This window comes from Dreissena polymorpha, chromosome 9 (assembly GCF_020536995.1).
Source record: "Dreissena polymorpha isolate Duluth1 chromosome 9, UMN_Dpol_1.0, whole genome shotgun sequence".
Taxonomy (NCBI): Eukaryota; Metazoa; Mollusca; class Bivalvia; order Myida; family Dreissenidae; genus Dreissena; species Dreissena polymorpha.
Window position 1 is genome coordinate 96456068 of NC_068363.1, and position 18522 is coordinate 96474589.

An 18522-nucleotide genomic window follows, 5' to 3' on the forward strand; every position below is an offset into this window, starting at 1 on the left:
AAAATTGAAAATTTGGTTAAGTTTTGTGTTTAGGTCCACTTAATTCCTAAAGTATCAAAGCTATTGCTTTCATAATTGCAACACTTACTAATTATCATAAGAGGAATGTGCAGGCAAAGTTATTTTACTCTGACTGGCATTTTGGCGGAATTATGGGCCCTTTATACTTAGAAAATTGAAAATTTGGTTAAGTTTTGTGTTTTGGTCCACTTTACGCCTAAACTATCATAGATATTGCTTTCATACTTGGAACACTCGCAAACCATCATAAGGGGACAGTAAAGGACAAGTTGCATAACTCTGGTTGTCATTTTTATGGAATTATGGCCCTTTTTTTGACTTGGTAACTTTTAATTTATGGTTACATTTTGTGTTTAGATCCACTTTACTTCTAAAGTATCAAGGCTATTGCTTTTAAACTTCAAATACTTTCATGCTATCATGAGGGTACTGTACCTGGCAAGTTGAATTTTACCTTGACCTTTGAACGACCTTGACTCTCAAGGTCAAATTATTAAATTTTGCTAAACTTGCCACAACTTCTTTATTTATGATTAGATTCGATTGATACTTTGACAAAACAACTCTTACCTGACATACCACAATAGACTCCACCCAAACCATCCCCCATGCCCCCCTCCCCCTGAATCCCCCCCCCCCCCCCCATTATATTTTTTTTAAATTAAAGATCATCTAATAAATGACCACCACACCCTCACACTATACCTTCCCACCCCCCACCCCAAAAAAATAATTTTTATGCCCCCGGTAGGGTGGCATATAGCAGTTGAACTGTCCGTCAGTATGTCAGTCAGTCTGTTCGTCCGTCCGAAAAAAACTTTAACATTGGCCATAACTTTTTCACTTTTGAAGATAGCAACTTGATATTTGGTATGCATGTGTATCTCATGAAGCTGCACATTTTGAGTGGTGAAAGGTCAAGGTCATCCTTCAAGGTCAAATGTCAAATAAATGGTGTCTGTCCGTCCAAAAACTTTAACATTGGCCATAACTTTTTCAATATTGAAGATAGGAACTTGATATTTGGCATGCATGTGTATCTCATAGAGCTGAACATTTTGAGTGGTGAAAGGTGAAGGTCAAGGTCATCCTTCAAGGTCACAGTGACTCGAAATAGTAAAATGGTTTCCGGATGATAACTCAAGAATGCTTATGCCTAGGATCATGAAACTTCATAGGTACATTGATCATGACTGGCAGATGACTTCTATTGATTTTCAGGTCACTTGGTCAAAGGTCAAGGTCACAGTGACTCTAAACAGTAAAATGGTTTCCGGATGATAACTCAAGAATGCTTATGCCTAGGATCATGAAACTTCATAGGTACATTGATCATGACTGGCAGATGACCCCTATTGATTTTCAGGTCACTAGGTCAAAGGTCAAGGCCACAGTGACTCGAAACAGTAAAATGGTTTCCTGATGATAACTCAAGAATAATTAGGCCTAGGATCATGAAACTTCATAGGTATATTGATCATGACTGGCAGATGACCCCTATTGATTTTCAGGTCACTAGGTCAAAGGTCAAGGTCACAGTGACAAAAAACGTATTCACACAATGGCTGCCACTACAACTGATAGCCCATATGGGGGGGCATGCATGTTTTACAAACAGCCCTTGTTGAAAATGGCGAGAAAAAAGCAACAGCTAAGCAAAGGAAAAAGCAAGAAGGAAACAAATTCTTTCCGACATAAAATGTTTAACATTCAAGGTTGAGAAGTTTGTTTTACTTATATTTGTTTAATGTATTAAAGTTAATGCACAGGATTTTTATACAGTACTAAGTAAAGTGTAACTCTGATGTCAAGATTAATTAGAAAATCAAGAATCTCTTCCTTCAAACCCATTCTTACAATGTGATGATCATCAATAAGGTATATTGACTTTGTTCAGTGTTATATTGTGTGATTTGTGTACAAATGTCTAGAATTAAGACAATAAAATCGACATAACAAAAGAGTATTTTTTCAAAGAAGCATATTCTAAGACAGCTGATAAGACGTGGCTAGCTCAGGATAGTGGTTTCCCCCTACACCATAAGACCAAACCAAAATTGACATCTCTATGTAAAAACTGGAGATTTCAGCTATGATTCAAGATTCTTCCATATGTACATGTAAGTCTAGTAAGGTAGGTTACTGGTAGCATTGCTGTGAGACACTGGGTCCACACACTTATAATACACTCACTTATACATTAGCTTCCAATAGCATGATATGAAAGAAAAACAGTATCAACATTTACCTCCTGAAAACTTTAGAAGCCACATTTAATGCCTGATGTTCAGGATATTTGTTCTTATGATACCTTGCCTAATTTTGGAACTGGGCCATGTGGGTTCAAAAACTAGGTCAAATTAAAGAAAAATCTTCTGAGCACTTATTTTACATATATTGCAACTCTTTGGAGGTCACATTTATTGCCTTATCAGAAATTCAGTCTAACATTGTGCTTATGGAATCTAGGAGTTTGAAACTGGATGACATGGGGTCAAAAAGTAGGAACGCTGTATTTTGTGAATTTGAAATAAGACACCAAACTTGCCCTGTACATCATTTTGGTGATTTTCTACAACAAAACTGTTCATTTTATGTCTATATATTTTTGTAATATTCTATCTTTACTTTTAGTGTAATAAGCAGTTTTTCATGAATTTTTATAAAGAGTTAATTTATTTTTCAATCATTTCGACTTCAGTTTTAAAATTTGTTCATGCACTCATGGACACGGTTTCATTTGTGAGGATTAAAAAAATATTCTGTTCAACGTATTTTTTTTTTCAAGTAAAATCAATTTATATGATGCCATAGCATAAGTGTCTCATTTACTTATAATTTTCAAAAAGGAATACATACAACATGTAAAACTGTATTTAATGCACTGTTAAAATAACACAGTTTATTCCAAGATTGATGTCTGTTTCCAACTTCACATAACAGTGTATGAATAGTTACAAAATACAGTTTTAACTAATTATATGCTTTGAATCAGATTATGTAGGTTAAATGAAGTTTTCGGCTCTATGGTGATGGAGTTCTATTGTGCCAATTGCATGGTGATGGAGTCCTTTTTTGATGACTGCATGGTGATGGAGACCTATTGTGATGACTGCATGGTGATAGAGACGTGTTGAGATGACTGCATGGTGATGAAGTCCTGTTGTGATGACTGCATGGTGATGAAGTCCTGTTGTGATGACTGCATGGTGATGAAGTCCTGTTGTAATGACTACATGTTGATTGAGTTATGTTGTGGTAACTGCATAGTGATGAAGTCATCTTGTGATTACTGAAAGATGATGGAGTCCATTTGTGATAACTGCATGGTGATGGAGTTCTGTTGTAATGACTGCATGGTGATGGAGTCCTGTTATGTTTATTGTATGGTGATGGAGTCCTGTTGTGATAACTGCATGGTTATGAAGTCATGTTGTGATGACTACATGGTGATGGAGTCCTACTGTGATGACTGCATATTGATGTATTTCTATTGTGATGACTGCATGGTGATGGAGTCCTATTGTGATAACTGCATGGTAATGGAGTCCTATTTTGATTACTACATGGTGATGGAGTCCTATTGTGATGACTGCATGGTGATGAAGCCCTGTTGTGATGACGGCATGGTGATGAAGCCCTGTTGTGATGACTGCATGGTGATGAAGCCCTTTTGTGATGACGGCATGGTGATGAAGCCCTTTTCTGATGACTGCATGGTGATGAAGCCCTTTTGTGATGACTGCATGGTGATGAAGCCCTTTTGTGATGACTGCATGGTGATGAAGCCCTTTTGTGATGACGGCATGGTGATAGTCATGTTGTGATGACTGCATGCAAATGAAGTCCTGTTAGGAGTACTGCCTGATGATGGAGTCATATTTTGATGACTGCATGGTGATGGAGTCCTGTTGTGATGACCGCATGGTGATGGAGTCCAGTTGTGATGACTTGATGGTAATGAAGTCCTGTTGTGATGACTGACTGGTGATGAAGTTCTATTGTGATGACTGCAAAGAGATTGAGTCCAATTGTGATGACAGCATGGTGATGGAGTCCTGTTCTGATGACTGCATGGTGATGGAGTCCTGTTGTGATGATTGCATGAAGATGAAGTCCTGTTCTGATGACTACATGGTAATAGCGTCCAGTTCTGTTGACTTGATGGTAACAGACACCTATTGTAATAACTGCATAATGATGAAGTCTTAGTGTCATCACTGTATGGTGATGGAGTTATATTGTGCTGACTGCATGGTAATGGTGTCCTTTTGTGATGACTGCGTGTTAATGCACATCTATTGTAATGACTGAAAGGATATATAGTCCTATTTTGATAACTGCATGGTGATGGAGTTTTGTTGTGATGACTTCATGGTAGTGGAGTCCTGTTGTGATGCTGTATGGTGATGGAGTCGACTTGTGATAACTGCATGGTGATAGAGTCCTGTTGTGATGACTGAATGGTGATGGAGTCTTATTGTGTTGACTGTATACATTGTAGTGATGGAGTCCTATTGTGATGATGGAGTGGAGATGGGGTCTATTGTAATGACTTCATGGTGATGGAGTCCTATTGTGATGACTGAATGGTGATGGAGTCCTATTGTGAGATCTGCATGCACTGGAGTCCTGTTATGATGACTGCATGATATGGAGTCCTATTGTGATGACTATATGGTGATGGAGTCATATTATGACTGCATAATGATGGAGTCCTATTGTGATGACTGCATGGTGATGGAGTTCTATTGTGATGACTGCATGGTGATGTAGTCGTTTTGTGCTGACTGCATAGTGGTAGAGTCCAATTGTGATTACTGCATGGTGATGGAGTCCTGTTATGATGACTACATTGTGCGATGGAGTCCTGTTTTCAAGACTGCATGGTGATGGAGTCCTGTTATGAGGACTACGTGGTGATGGAGTCCTGTTGTGATGACTTCATGGTGGTGGAATCCTATTGTGATGTCTGCTTGGTGATGGAGTCCAATTGTGATTACTGCTTGGTGATGGAGTCCTATTGTGATGAGGCCATGGTGATGCAGTCCTTTTATAAGGACTGTGTGGTGATATAGTCCTATTGTGATAACTGCATGGTGATGGAGTCCTGTTGTGATGACTGTATGGTGATGAAGTCCAGTTGTGATGACTGCATGGAGATAGAGTCCTGTTGTGATGACTGTGTGGTGATGGAGTCCTATTTTGATGACTGCATGGAGATAGAGTCCTGTTGTGATGACTGTGTGGTGATGGAGTCCTATTTTGATGACTGTATTGTGATGAATTCCTATTGTGATGACTGCATGGTGATGGAGTCCTATTGTGATGACTGCATAGTGAGATGGAGACCTGTTTTCATGACTGCATGATGATGGAGTCCTGTTATGAGTACAGCGTAATGATGGAGTCTTGTTGTGATGGCTGTATGGTGATAGAATCCTGTTGTGATGACTGCATGTTGAAGGAGTCCAATTGTGATGACTTTATGGTGATGGAGTCCTGTTGTGATGACTGCATGGTAATGGAGTCCTGTTGTGATGACTGCATAGTGATGGATTCCTTTATTCATGGCTGTATGGTGATGGAGTCCTGTAATGATGACTGCATGGTGATTGAGTCCAGTTGCAATGGCTGCATGGTGATTTAGTCCTTTTTTGATGACTGCATGGTGACGGACTCCTATTGTGATGACTGCATGGTGATTAAGTCCTTTTGTCATTGCTTTATGGTGATTGAGTCCTGTTGTGATGACTGCATGGTGATTAAGTCCAGTTGTGATGACAACATGGCGATGTAGTCATGTTGTGATGACTGCATGGTGATGGAGTCCTATTGTGATGACTGCAATTGTGATGGAGTCTTATTGTCATGCCTGCATGGTGATGGAGACCTGTCATGATGACTACATGGTGATTGATTCCTATTGTGATGACTGCATGGTAATGGAGTTCTATTGTGATGCCTGCATGGTGAGATGGAGACCTGTTATGATGACTGCATGGTGATGGAGTCGTTTTGTCATGGCTGTATGGTTATGAAGTCCTGTTGTGATGACTGAATGGTGAAAGATTATCTGTTGTGATGACTGCATGGTGATTGAGTCCTGTTGTGATTACAACATGGTGATTGGGTTCTGTTGTCATGACAACATTGTGATAGATAGGGTTTCAACTGTTATCTTTTATAGGTTTACTTGTAGGCTTATTATGTCCAAATCACTTAAAAAACAAGACTATTGCCAAGCAATACATGTCCCCTACTGGCTCCACCATTGTCAGAAATTTCACCATTGTCAGATTTTTTATATATATTTGTTTCCATAGGAACCAGAATTTTTGACATAGGAACAAAATGAAATGACGTGCATAATGTCCATATTGCCATCTATCCATGTTTCAAGTTTCATGAAAAAATATGAATAACTTCTAAAGTTATCGCAGGATCCAGAAAACCACCATTTTCAGCAGTATTTCTAGTCTATTTGTTGCCATAGCAACCAGAATTTTTGACGTAGGAATAAAATGAAATGACGTGCATAATGTCCATATTGCCATCTATCCATGTTTCAAGTTTCATGAAAAAATATGAAGAACTTTTAAAGTTATCAAAGGATCCAGCAGAGTGTGACAGACAGACAGACTCAAAGACGCACAGAGCGAAAACCATAAGTTCCCTTCGTTGCAACCAGTAGGGGACAATTAAAAATTTACAGGCTTAGGAAAAATTATTCACATTTACAAACATGCAACAAGCATCACATACTTAACTAAGTTCCATTGTGGATGTCAGCTAAATTGAATCCGCTCTCCCCCCCTCTGCTTTTCTTAGGGCTTGGGACCTTAAAGCTTTAAGTACTCACTGCTACTGGAGCCGGAATCCTAGTCCTGCTTGGAAGCATTAGGAGGCTTTACTGGATGGCCTGGATGGAAGTTACTCAGAACACATGATAAAATTAAATAGATCTCAACTTGGGAAGAAAATGTGTGCCTTTCATTTTCATGTGATAATTTTTTTTTAATAAAACATTTTATAGGCTTGTAAAACCTCATTGCCAAATATCAAAATAGTGGCTCTCTCTTAGTCAATTTGACTGACATTTTTTATTTAAGAAATAATATTTTTCTATCATGGTTTGTTGTCGAATAACCCACAGTAAGTAGTATAGATGCGTAGGAATTAAATCACGAGTGCGAAGCACGAGTGATTTGATAACACGCATCTGTACAACTTACTGTGGGTTATTCGAAAACAAAACCATCATAGAAAAAATATTATTTCGATTCTAACACGATTCTGATTGATTTGGTTCAAGCTTTAGGACGTGAACTATATTTTTAAATACTCCGCCCTTCTTAGTAAAATGTCCACTATTTAGTGACGTCATTGAATTGTACAAACATATGACGTTGTTTTCATTCATAAATATTTTGCAAATGACGTCACTTTCATTGAATCGTAGAATCATAGAAACTTAATGACGTCAAGTTTATTGATGCTACTGAAAAGCTGACATGCTATAAATGTTTTCTGAATTACGTTTCCTAACAATTAACATTCTTTGTAGGCGTGGTTATGCCATTTATCACCAAATATGCAATTTGTTGTTTCATTACATTTATATACATGCTACATTTATTACATTTCTTTTAGAGCGGGTTTTAGCATGTGCATTTTACTGCCATATTTTCTTTATTTATTCGGAACTATTTCCGAAACATTAAGCTCCGCCCATAAGTTATTGCAGAATAACCCACACTTGATTTCCTTCTTTGTCTATAGAAAACAAGTCGCGTTCCGTGTTAGAATTTAAAACATATAATAGAAATAGCAACTGTGATCTTCAGACTGTTCTTTGTAATTAACAATTTAAACAAAAACATATATCATAAGCATACATAAAATAAGAACATGTGTATTTTTTGCCTTTTTACTTGTAATTCCCAAACAGGATACTGCTATTTTACATTTTAAGTTTTCATAGAGTTTAAATTTTTCTAAAACCTTTAAAACCACTTTAAAGTTACATTAACTTACTCTAATTATTATCTTTTCTGAAGTAAGTGATGATACCATAATGTCCAAAAACCAAACCAAATGTATAGACAATAAATAATGCAAACTTACAATCAACAACAGGGCCAAGCTAATAAAGTGTATATTAAGTATTTGACACACAGGGTGTGACCAGATTTGCCCTGAAGAACACAATTTGATCAAAATTTTCAGAGGACCCCTTTAAGATGGTACATGTCAAACATTACACTTATGAATTTTTTGTGTATCTTAAATAAACAAGAGCACCGCATAACGGGTGCCAACGCTCGGCTGCGGATGCAGTTTTGAATAAATGAAAGCTTGTAAGAATATTTTTTTTTTTAGAGGTCACAGTGACCTTGACCTTTGACCTAGTGACCCAAAAATGGGTGTGGCGTGTAGAACTCATCAAGGTGCATCTACATATGAAGTTTCAAAGTTGTAGGTGGAAGCACTTTGATTTTAGAGCCAATGTTAAGGTGTTATCACGGCGGACGCCCGATGACGAGCAGGCTATGAAAATACCTCGGGTTTTCTACGAAAACAGACGAGTTAAAAATGGGACCATGGCGAATGACCAGTTTTGAAACCAGCAGCATGATTGGACCTTACTTTGTTGAGGACCACTATCTGATGTTAAATGCCAAATAACAAAGCTATTTGCCTTGTGGTTTCAGAAAATATTTTAAGTTATTTTATTATCAAAGTCTTTATATGAATAAAAAATGTGATTGCAAGTACCTTTTTGAATTCCTCAGCCTGGTCTGCATGTAAGATACCAGCATACAACATACAAAATATAAGAACAATATCTTCATAAAAATCAAGATAGTGGACCAAAACAGTTTATCTATTTTAAAACAAACAGTGACCTAGCATTATATCTAAGTGGTCCCAGGTGGAATCCCAAGTAATCCATTGTTTTATTTTTAGTATTACTGACCTTGATCTTAACCAGACAAAGCCCCCAAACAATCATAAGTTAGGTCTCCATGCAGGCTTGTGGCATCCAAAGATTCATCAAGATTGGTCTATGCAAACGTATGTTAATGACTGGAAACCACCTGATTGATGTTTTTTCTATTGTAAGTAACAGTGACCTTTACCCAACTAGCCCCAAAGCTATCCCAATATAAGTCTCCATTGCAAGCTTGCTATATCCAAAGTTCATCAAGATTGGTCAATCCAAAGTTTTTGACAGAATACTATGTGTGTGATGCCAATCCCCCCCCCCCCCCCCCCCCCCCCCCCGTCAGACCGCTTTAACCCATAAAATCATAAAATAACCACAATTTTCAACTGTTTTGAAAACCTGAATACAAATGTGATAAAAACACGAGATATATGGCTTGTTTTAACCCTAAAGAAATGCCACAACCTACTTCATTAATGACCAAAGTACAATATTACAAACATAATATTAAAACTCTGAACCTTGTAGATGTAGGGAAGATTTGTTTCTTAAACAATCTATTGTTGCTCTGGTAATCATAATATAAAGTTGATTGAAACTCATTGAACATTTTCCACCAGAGCAACATCCCTCTGAAGTTATATCAAATTTGCAGTTAAAGAGAACAAGATGGGAAACAAAATACGGATACATTGATGCAACCGCATACAGAAATCACGGTATCCCAAATGCTAACCATGAACATGCTGTGCATGGTTGAACAAAGAAGGAACATAAAACAAACAGTAAACTACTCTACAATACAGTTTTAATGGGATAACTACACTACAAAACCGAAACTAAATCTTTTTTTGGTATTTTTGTGGGGGGTTTTGTACTTTTTTTGGCGAAGCGTTGCTTCATATATATTTTTGTACTTTTTTTGGCATATGCTTCGTTTTCCGTTTTTTTTTTTAAATAATAAAAACAATACTTATCCTCCACCCACACTTGTTTACTGGAACAAGTGTCTGAACCTTGGGTGGTTCTTGTTAATGTGAATCTTGGCTGAGGGAGCAGCCTCATTCTCATACTCCTCCAGTGGCCGTTTCCTAGCAACTGAACACCTCAGAGAGGATTGTGGGTAAGAGTTGGGGCCCCATCTGGTAGCGGGTGAAGGGCCAGGTATGATCCTGTGGACAGGGGTGGTCCAGGCACCCACAGCTGACTGCAGTGCAGGCTGGGTTGGCATGACAACTGGCCTAGCAACCACACTAGACTGGAGACAGGGCTTGGGAGCACACCAATTGACTTGCTGCTTAGCAACCACACTGGACTGCATCAATGGATTAGATGCAGACCCAGGTTTTGTCAAAGGAATTTGACCTAAAACATGCAATTTTCATATTTATGAAAAGAAATATTTAAAAAGGAAAAATATATGTCAGGCAAACATTAAATATTTAATAAAAGATAGAATTTTTTTTTTAAGTATTTTACATAATAAGTGCATAAGTAATAGGTGCCCCTTTAAACAGTTCTTGCTTGCACACTAGTAGTGGTTTTGTTTGCATCAACCTACAGTCATTGTTTAAACACTGATAACCAAAAAAATCACATAGATTTCACAATAATTTGTTTGTTGTATAATCCACGTATTAATGGAATCATTTAATATGAATTCTTACCAGTGCTAGATGGAGCCTTGATGTTCAGGCTATTAGCCTCTCTCTCCCACTGGTCCATCTGCCTCTGCATTGCAGCACTCACACTGAAAGGGGAGTATGCATTGGATTCACATCATTTTCAATGTGTAAGGGAGATAATCATAAATAATACAGCAGCAGGCACACTGAAAGGGGAGGGAATCATTTGTTTCACACCATGTATACCAGGGGGTAAATTCTGTAAAATATATTAGAACTCACACTGGAAGGGTAGGTTCTCATTTGATCTACAACCATAAACCCATGATTATATTGCAGATGCATTTAAACCTGTATCCTGGAATTAATCACAGTAAAACAAGAAGCATATCTTATTAGAGTAAATTATGGTTCTGATAATGGTAGCCGCATAAAATAAGTAACCTTAAAGACCACTTACTAGCATCCCGAAAGCTCTGGCAGTTCAGCTGGGACATGGTTCTCCATATGTGGAGGTTTCACTTGTGAAATGAAACTTGGTTTGGGAGTGACCACTTGAGTGGACAGTCTGTCAGCTGTAACCATGGAAACAGGCTGGGGCTTCTTGATTAGGCTCAGGGTGACCTGTCCAAGACCTGGAAAAAGTAAAACAAATTATTAGGTTTTACCTGAAAAATTGTAAATCTCTGGGAAAAAGTCAAACTGAAAACTATCAATTGATAGTGCACAAAATAAAAACATTCTGAGATAAAGTCCCTGAATAATCAGTGTCACATATGAGTTCACAACATTAGAAATATTGAGATGGCCTGGCATGAAAGGCAGTTATGGAGTTTTTCTTGACTTAACACATAAATACTCAAGTTCAAACCGGTAAAAGTCTTCTTTGCATGACAAAATCTTAGTATGCAGTGGGATGAAGTTAACAATGTGATCAACAAGGAGAGTTTAGCACAAAGTCAAGTTAGTTCTAATAATTGAAGTGAATTGATGTATACTAATGTGGAACTTGAAAGATAAACACTGCAAGGAAGATTTTTTTAAGCCCCAAGAGGGCTTAACACTATTCCAGTCCAATTACATTATAAACAACTTATATCATAGAAACAGCTACCTTTGTCACTGTTTCCCCTGAGTTTTGGGGTCACAGGAACAAAGTCCTCAGGTTTCTCTAAAGCCCAAGACTCAAGCTGTCTTTTCATATCATCAGTCAGACTAAGAAGGGAACAAAGGGAGACAGAAGATACAGAGAGTGAATACAAGAATGTTAAATGAATAGAAATATTAGTAGCAGATACTGAAATGTTCAGAGAAAAGACATAGTACATCTGACAATGGTAATGAACATAGCTATTAAAACAAGGCTATTGTCAAGCAATATGGTCCCCTACCGGCTCCAAAATTTGTCAGAAATTCCACCATTTTCAGAATATTTATTTTTTTTGGTTGCCATATCAACCACAATTTTTGACGTAGGAACAAAATGAAATGACGTGCATAATGTCCATATTGCAATCTATCCATGTTGCAAGTTTCATGAAAAAATATTAAGAACATTTAAAGTTATCGCAGGATCCAGAAAACCACCATTTTCGGCAGTATTTCTAGTCTATTTGTTGCCATAGCAACCAGAATTCTTTATGTCGGAACAAAATGAAATGACGTGCATTATGTCCATATTGCCATCTATCCATGTTTCAAGATTCATGATAAACCATTAAGAACTTTTAAAGTTATCGCAGGATCCAGAAAAGTGTGACAGACAGACTCACAGACAGACAGACGGACACACAGAGCGCAAACCATAAGTCCCCTCCGGTGAAACCGGTAGGGGACAAAAACAGACATCATAATACAGTTTGAAGCCCGAATTATGAATACTGCAAGTGCTAAATGTTTCTTAAAAACAGGCAACAACTGTATAGAGTGAATATGTACTTTGAATGACTGATAGAGTTCTCAATATAAAAACAGAAACTTACTAAGTTCCCCACAGCTCTGGTGTCTCTTTGGGCTCATGGCCCCCTGCCTCCACAGCTGGTTTAGCCACACTGCAGTCACATTCATCATCCAGGGATGATTCACTTCCAGTGCTGTACAGGACAGTGCTACTGCTTGAGGACATCTCACACAGTGATATGTTACTCCCAGAGACACAGCTGCTTGCTAGAGAAGATACACTGCCAGAGCTGGTTGCCAGGGAGGTATCACTTTCACTGCTGTACTCATCCCACACAATGAAGTCTCCCCTGAATCTCTTGGGAGGAGGAGATCGCTCCTTGGACCTTGAGACCTGTGATTTCTCTCTGTATCTAGACTCATTAGACTTCTCAGATCTGTCTGCCTGCTGAAGGCATGCTGGTGCTTCAGACCTGTATCCCTCTTTTGGACTTTCTCTAACTGCAGGCCTACCACTGTAAGTGGCAGAATAACTAGGCCCTGGTTTTGGCTCAGACCTGACAGGCTGAAGATCAGCCTTGTACTGGTCAGAGCGGGACCTCAGACTGGGGTTGACCCACTTATAGGGGTTAGGTCTGTAGCTAGAGGGAGCAGTCCAGTTTGAGACATGTCTCCTGACAGGCTGGCTTGGCCTGTACGGGTTACTGAAACAATGTTATACCAATTCTAATAGGTCAACAAAAGCAAACAAGTTATGTATTTTTAAAAAGACATATAATGAATATATAAAAATGTACAACATTCACAGAAAAATGTTTCTATATCAAATTAAATGCATTTTTAAACTAGCAAATTTATTGTATAACCCATTAGTTTAGTCAGTTATTGGTCCCTTAACAAAAAAATAAAATAATATTTATTATTATTATTATTATACATTTTATTTTCATAAGACTCAGATGGAAACCTATTAAGATGCATTTATCATGACAAACTATTTAATGAAATATATTTTAAAAATACATTTCTTATTTTCAATATGGTCTCTTTATTTTTATTAAAAGACAAACAAACAAACCACATTTTTATAAAATTAAGCTTTTGGAACTACACCAGTATACAAATTGTTTTGTTTACAGATTTATGTCGATGTACATTCGTGTACAAAAACAGATATCTTTTTTTTTAAAGCGTTAACACGCAAAGGCTAAAAAATGGCCTACTTTAAAAGATTTATACAATTGGCTTAAATAAAAGTAAGCCTTCAATTAAGATAAATTCCTTTATTCTCAATAGAAGAAGATGGAAATCGTGGAATATCCTGAATAAACTTAAGTTTAAAAAACTCATAAAAAACTCTCAGTGTTATTAACACTACATGTTCAATATTGACAATAATTAAGTTTTACTCTTTCTATTACATATACCGGGGTACTCTAAGCGGTATTCTCACGGCTTAGCTATGTTGTTGGTATTTCATTTATGCCCCTTGACTTTTGTTTATAAACAAATCTGCTATTTGTACATGCGCTGCTCACCAAGGCAACCCGGGTTCAATACCCATTTGTGGCAGCATGTGAGTTTGGTTGGTGGTCAACATTGGGACAGAAGGGGTTCCCTCCAGGTACTCTGGCTACCCTCCATAACACAAGACCACACCAACATTGCAATATTTTAGTAAAAGACAAATAGCTAGACATTGCTGCTATAATTCAAAATTGGTTTCCCTCTTTGTGAGTCCATTATGTTATTTAGGTAGGAATTCTGGGACACAATCCTGGTCCTCACATACTGCAGCCTCAGGTGTGGATGGACCTCATAAATTTCAAAATACACACACATACTTATAAACTAGGGATGCAAGAGGTTACAAAAAACATTCACAGGTAAACCTTTTGCCATAACCGGTTATTAAGTGGTAAACATAATTTTTTTTAGTAATAACAAGCGATGTGTTTGTGAAACACTATGTCCCCATATATATGACCTTTGGCCTTGAAGGATGATCTTGACCTTGACCTTTCACCACTCAAAATGTGCAGCTCCATGAGATACACATGCATGTCAAATATCAAGTTGCTAGCTTCAATATTGCAAAAGTGACATTAAATGAGCGATTTTGACCCATATAGAGCGGGTGCACCTATTTCCGAACATCTAAGCAAAAAAGTCTACAGTTCGGAAACGCAACCACACTTCCGCAAATCGATGATATTTTTAGAAACAACAACGCATACGGGACCTTTTAAAAACATCGATTGCGTGTATGGGTCATCGTACACTATTATTTTTGGGTTATAGGAAAGGCAGTGATGTATGCTAAATCCGAACACTGGTTTTGATTCCGAACATTGGTGGTTTTAATTCCGAACACTCAAAGTGCATTCCAAAAATGTAAAATATTCAAAGAAAAGAAACAGTCAGACTAATTTATTTCACGAACAATCAAAACAATAACATGTTTTCAACAATTTGGACAGTTATGCACTTTCAAATTTCAACAATATTTGCATTCAAAAGGAAGTTCATCGCAAATCAACTGATTTTCTATGTCAACACATGCAAAATGAAATCTCCGGCCACAGTTAGTGCATTCAATAAAGTTGTCATACGTCTTCTCACACGTAAAACATTTGCCGGCCTCAACTTGGACGTCGCTGTCTGATAACGAATCATTGATTTCCCGAAGAATTGCCTCCTCGTTCTCTTGTTTTCTTCTTTTTATGGTAAGTCTGCGTTGTTTTTCAGCCTTTCTTGCCTCCCTCTTTTTTTCCTGTTCAGCATTTTTTAGTTTTTTCTCTTCCTCTTTCCTTTTCTTATTTTCTTCTCTTATTCTTTTTCGTTCACTTTTCTGTTGCAGTTCTTTCTCTTTCTTTTGTATCTTTTCCTGCAACAGAGAGCGATAGGTAGACCCTGTGATGGCTTTAGGCATGAGAACCCGTTGGACATTTGGCTTTTGCTTTTCGGTGAGTGACGATAATGTCGGTAATTTCAAATGCTTTGAAAAGGGAGAGTAGCCAGGTGAGTTTGTCTTATTTACTGGCGATACATCATTAGTCGCCGACTTCTTGGTGAGAAGGACCGTCGAGGTGACCAACTGGTTGGATGGTGAAACAGATGGAACTTCTGACTGGTTGGTTACCATTACAGTTTGGGCGACGGACTGGTTGGGTTGGCTGTCGGACATTCCGATCAGTTGATTGGGTAGCGTGACAGTCGGGGGGCTGTTGGGTTGTATGACAGACAGAGTGACCGATGGCCTGTCTAACATGATATTTGGGGCGTCTGTCTGGTTGGGCTGACTGTCCAACGGGGCGACTGACTGTAGGGGTAGTATGACAGTCGGAGTGACGGACTGGCTCGGCTGAATATCCGACGGGGCGCCTGACTGGTTGGGTAGCATTACAGTCGGAGTCACGGACTTGTTGGGCTGACTCTCCGACGGTGCGATGGCAGTCGCAGTGACGGACTGGTTGGGCTGTCTCTCCAACAGGACGACCGAATTATTTGTTACTAATACCGGTATGTCCACAGATTGGTCGAGTGTGGTGACAGACGGGGCGACTGGTTGGATAGGCAACGTTTCTACACGGGCGGGTGAGGCGCCAGGCTGATTATGATGGCTCACCGAAACATCATTGGCTGGTGACGACGTGAGAAGCTGCTCTCCTGAAAATATTGCACTTGGCTGCAGTTTCATCGAGTGCATCACTTTAGTCGGGTCAAAAGGGAATAGGCCAGATTCGTGGAAACCTTTCACTGCAGCGTCAACCGTTGTACTTGCAGTCCAAGCTTGCTTGAACACTCTCGCAAAATTCTGTTTCGTAACGAACTGACCAACGTTATGGGTTTGCCAGTCGCGCACTGACTGCCGCCATGCTGCCTTAAGTGTGCCAAAAAATCTGAGGTCTAGAGGCTGAATCAAGTGTGATGAGTGTTCAAGTAGACAGTAAAGCTCGATTCCATTTTCAAGGCATGTGTCTGATGCTTTCATTGTGATGTGCGTAGAATGCCCATCTATCAATAACAACACAGGTTTCTTTACTTGGCGGGCGTTAATATCAGGTATGAAAACGTTTTTTAGCCAACAAACGAAAACCTCGCAGTCCATCCAACCGTTTTCAGAACGACCAAACGCAGCTTCCTCAAAGCCATCTAAGGGGTCGTATGCGAAGCGTTGGCCAGGGTAGATTATCATTGGCGTTACGAAGTGACCAGAAGCACTTGCTGCTGCCATCACCGTCATCTGAGTCTTGTCCGAGTTGCCAAAATGATATACGACGGGGTCTCCTTTTTTTGCAACAACCTTACTATTCTTGTGTGCACACAAAGAGAACCCCGTCTCGTCTGCGTTGTAGATTCTACTAGGATCAAGCAGCAGAGTTTCATCTTTGAGCTCATCCTTAACGTAGCGTTCAAATTCGGCAAACCAACGCTGAATTTTCTCTGTAGTGATGACGGCCCGCTCCTTTCCTAATTGGATAGTTGTGCGGACGGACAAATACGGATGACGCTTAAAAAACCCACGCAACCATTGCCGTCCCGGTTTGTTTTCGAGAAAAGGGGTTTCTCTGCCAGCGTCATTGATAATCTTCTGGACAACCGTACACAGCTCATGTCTTGTTCGACCGTAGCCAACCCTACTCATATGGACCACCTAGTTGGCAATTCGTTGCTCTTCGTCAGCACTGAGGACGGTCTTCGCACCGATATGGTCAGTTGCGTACTTCCCACGGACACGATCATGGAGTGTTGTTTTGGGTATTTTATACGTTTTGGAAGCCTGGCCAAGCGTCATTGTACCCGATTTTATTATTTCGACTGCACGACCAACCACTTCTGGGTCGTACTTTCTACGTTTTGCTTGTAATTGACGACTCATAATATCTAAAATAAAACGAATTCATGTGTCAAGACATGAGCCTTTTATTTTAAGTTTTGGTAATTTATAAAACAATATTCTTGTAAGTTTTTGCTTTATTGCAGTAAACTTCAATGATAAACACTTTTAAAAAAATCGTTCGGAATAATGAACATCGTTTAATATATCGGTTGTAATTCCGAACACTTGATTTTTGCCTTTTTTGTTTGTGGAAGCTATAAATAGAACATACACACTAGTTGGGAAATGCCTACCTAACAATAGAATATCAAAACCTGACCGGGGAAATACTTTAATGACGTCATGTAACCTTAGGAATTAGTGAAGGTGAAATTGAGATTTGCGTAATTCCACTCACTTGACTGGTTGGTGAAACGACTTTCCGAGATTCTTCAAAATTTAACTTCGTTGCCGCTCAAACATGGACGAAACGGAAAGAGTTAAGTTATGATGTCATAAATATGATGTCATATGTCAGAGTTCATGCTTGAATTATATTGTTTTTAAATGTTTAAATTTTCGTTCGGAATTAGACGTTGTTCGGAAATAGGTGCACCCGCTCTATTTGGCCTTTGACCTTGAAGGATGACCTGGCATTTTACCAAGATATGAACACAGAAGGAAGGGTTTTGAAAATATCTACTGAGGCTGCCTAATGTACATTTGGAGGTAGTTAATTCCACTGAATGACTGTTCCCGGGTAAAATGGGTCGTTATCGGTTTGCAGTATACGATTTATTTTTTTGGAACATTACCCCACCCACTTGTTGAAACGAAAAAGTGCTAAAATTCTTTAAAATTCGACGAAATAATTCTTAAAAAGCTATTAGTTTTGTAAAGGGTTTACTCACGAAGCTATGGACACATTTCCGTAACTTAACACTTGTCCGTAACCCATTATTTTCGATAAATCTTAACAGCCGTTAAATGTGCGCTTTCACAATAGTTGCAGCTCGTTGCTACTGAAGCTGTTGCTATGTCACGTGATCATTATATGATGCCAACGAGACCAATCAGAATGCATCTTACAAAAACATTTAGGCGACGCAACAACGCGGCTCGTAATGGGCAACAACTAGTTTCCGGCGCGCGAATAGGTTTAATTTAAAAAAGAAAAAGAAAAAACGTAACAACAGGGTAGTTTG

The 18522-nt window shown here is 38.7% G+C and overlaps 4 protein-coding genes and 1 long non-coding RNA gene across 9 annotated transcripts in view; 2 read left to right on the forward strand and 3 right to left on the reverse strand.

Moving 5' to 3' along the window:
• Positions 1-8792, reverse strand: part of LOC127845478 (neural proliferation differentiation and control protein 1-like) — a 93543-nt gene extending 84751 nt beyond the window's left edge. Inside the window, exon 1 of the mRNA XM_052376412.1 lies at positions 6787-8792. The gene's annotated coding sequence lies outside the window, so the exon portion shown is untranslated. The remainder of the gene's footprint in view (positions 1-6786) is intronic.
• Positions 1-18522, reverse strand: part of LOC127845477 (uncharacterized) — a 67690-nt gene that overhangs the window by 9353 nt on the left and 39815 nt on the right. For 3 of the 5 annotated variants that reach the window (XR_008033235.1, XR_008033233.1, XR_008033232.1), the window contains exons 4-8: positions 12579-13199; positions 11711-11811; positions 11057-11231; positions 10639-10721; positions 8800-10336 (exon numbers count right to left, since the gene is read on the reverse strand). Coding sequence is in view for 1 of the 5 variants with exons in the window: in XM_052376407.1 (XP_052232367.1) it covers positions 9966-10336; positions 10639-10721; positions 11057-11231; positions 11711-11811; positions 12579-13199 (1351 nt within the window). In the remaining 4 variants the exon portion in view is untranslated. The remainder of the gene's footprint in view (positions 1-8799; positions 10337-10638; positions 10722-11056; positions 11232-11710; positions 11812-12578; positions 13200-18522) is intronic. The other 2 variants (XR_008033234.1, XM_052376407.1) reach the window with 1 other exon arrangement.
• LOC127845481 (uncharacterized) lies at positions 742-1982 on the forward strand. The gene is made up of 2 exons (XR_008033236.1): positions 742-1199; positions 1345-1982. It is a non-coding gene; the product is annotated as an uncharacterized LOC127845481 (long non-coding RNA).
• LOC127846290 (keratin-associated protein 5-4-like) lies at positions 3321-5099 on the forward strand. The gene is made up of 2 exons (XM_052377458.1): positions 3321-3740; positions 4932-5099. The coding sequence occupies exons 1-2, from the start codon at positions 3321-3323 to the stop codon at positions 5097-5099; spliced, it is 588 nt and encodes a 195-aa protein (XP_052233418.1).
• On the reverse strand, positions 14910-18219 carry LOC127845476 (uncharacterized). The gene is made up of 2 exons (XM_052376405.1): positions 17736-18219; positions 14910-17382 (listed from the first exon to the last, which is right to left on the reverse strand). Exon 2 carries the CDS (start codon positions 17141-17143, stop codon positions 14993-14995), a length of 2151 nt encoding a protein of 716 aa, XP_052232365.1. The 5' UTR covers positions 17144-17382; positions 17736-18219; the 3' UTR covers positions 14910-14992.

What these genes read in the sequence shown, in the direction of transcription:
- LOC127846290 (XM_052377458.1), top strand. Translation starts at nt 3,321, where the DNA reads ATGATGGAGTCCATTTGTGATAACTGCATGGTGATGGAGTTCTGTTGT. An exon ending in CCTTTTCTGATGACTGCATG is followed by an intron (nt 3,741 to 4,931) that starts GTGATGAAGCCC and finishes TCCTGTTATGAG; the next exon opens with GACTACGTGGTGATGGAGTC.
- LOC127845476 (XM_052376405.1), bottom strand. Translation starts at nt 17,143, where the DNA reads ATGAGTAGGGTTGGCTACGGTCGAACAAGACATGAGCTGTGTACGGTT.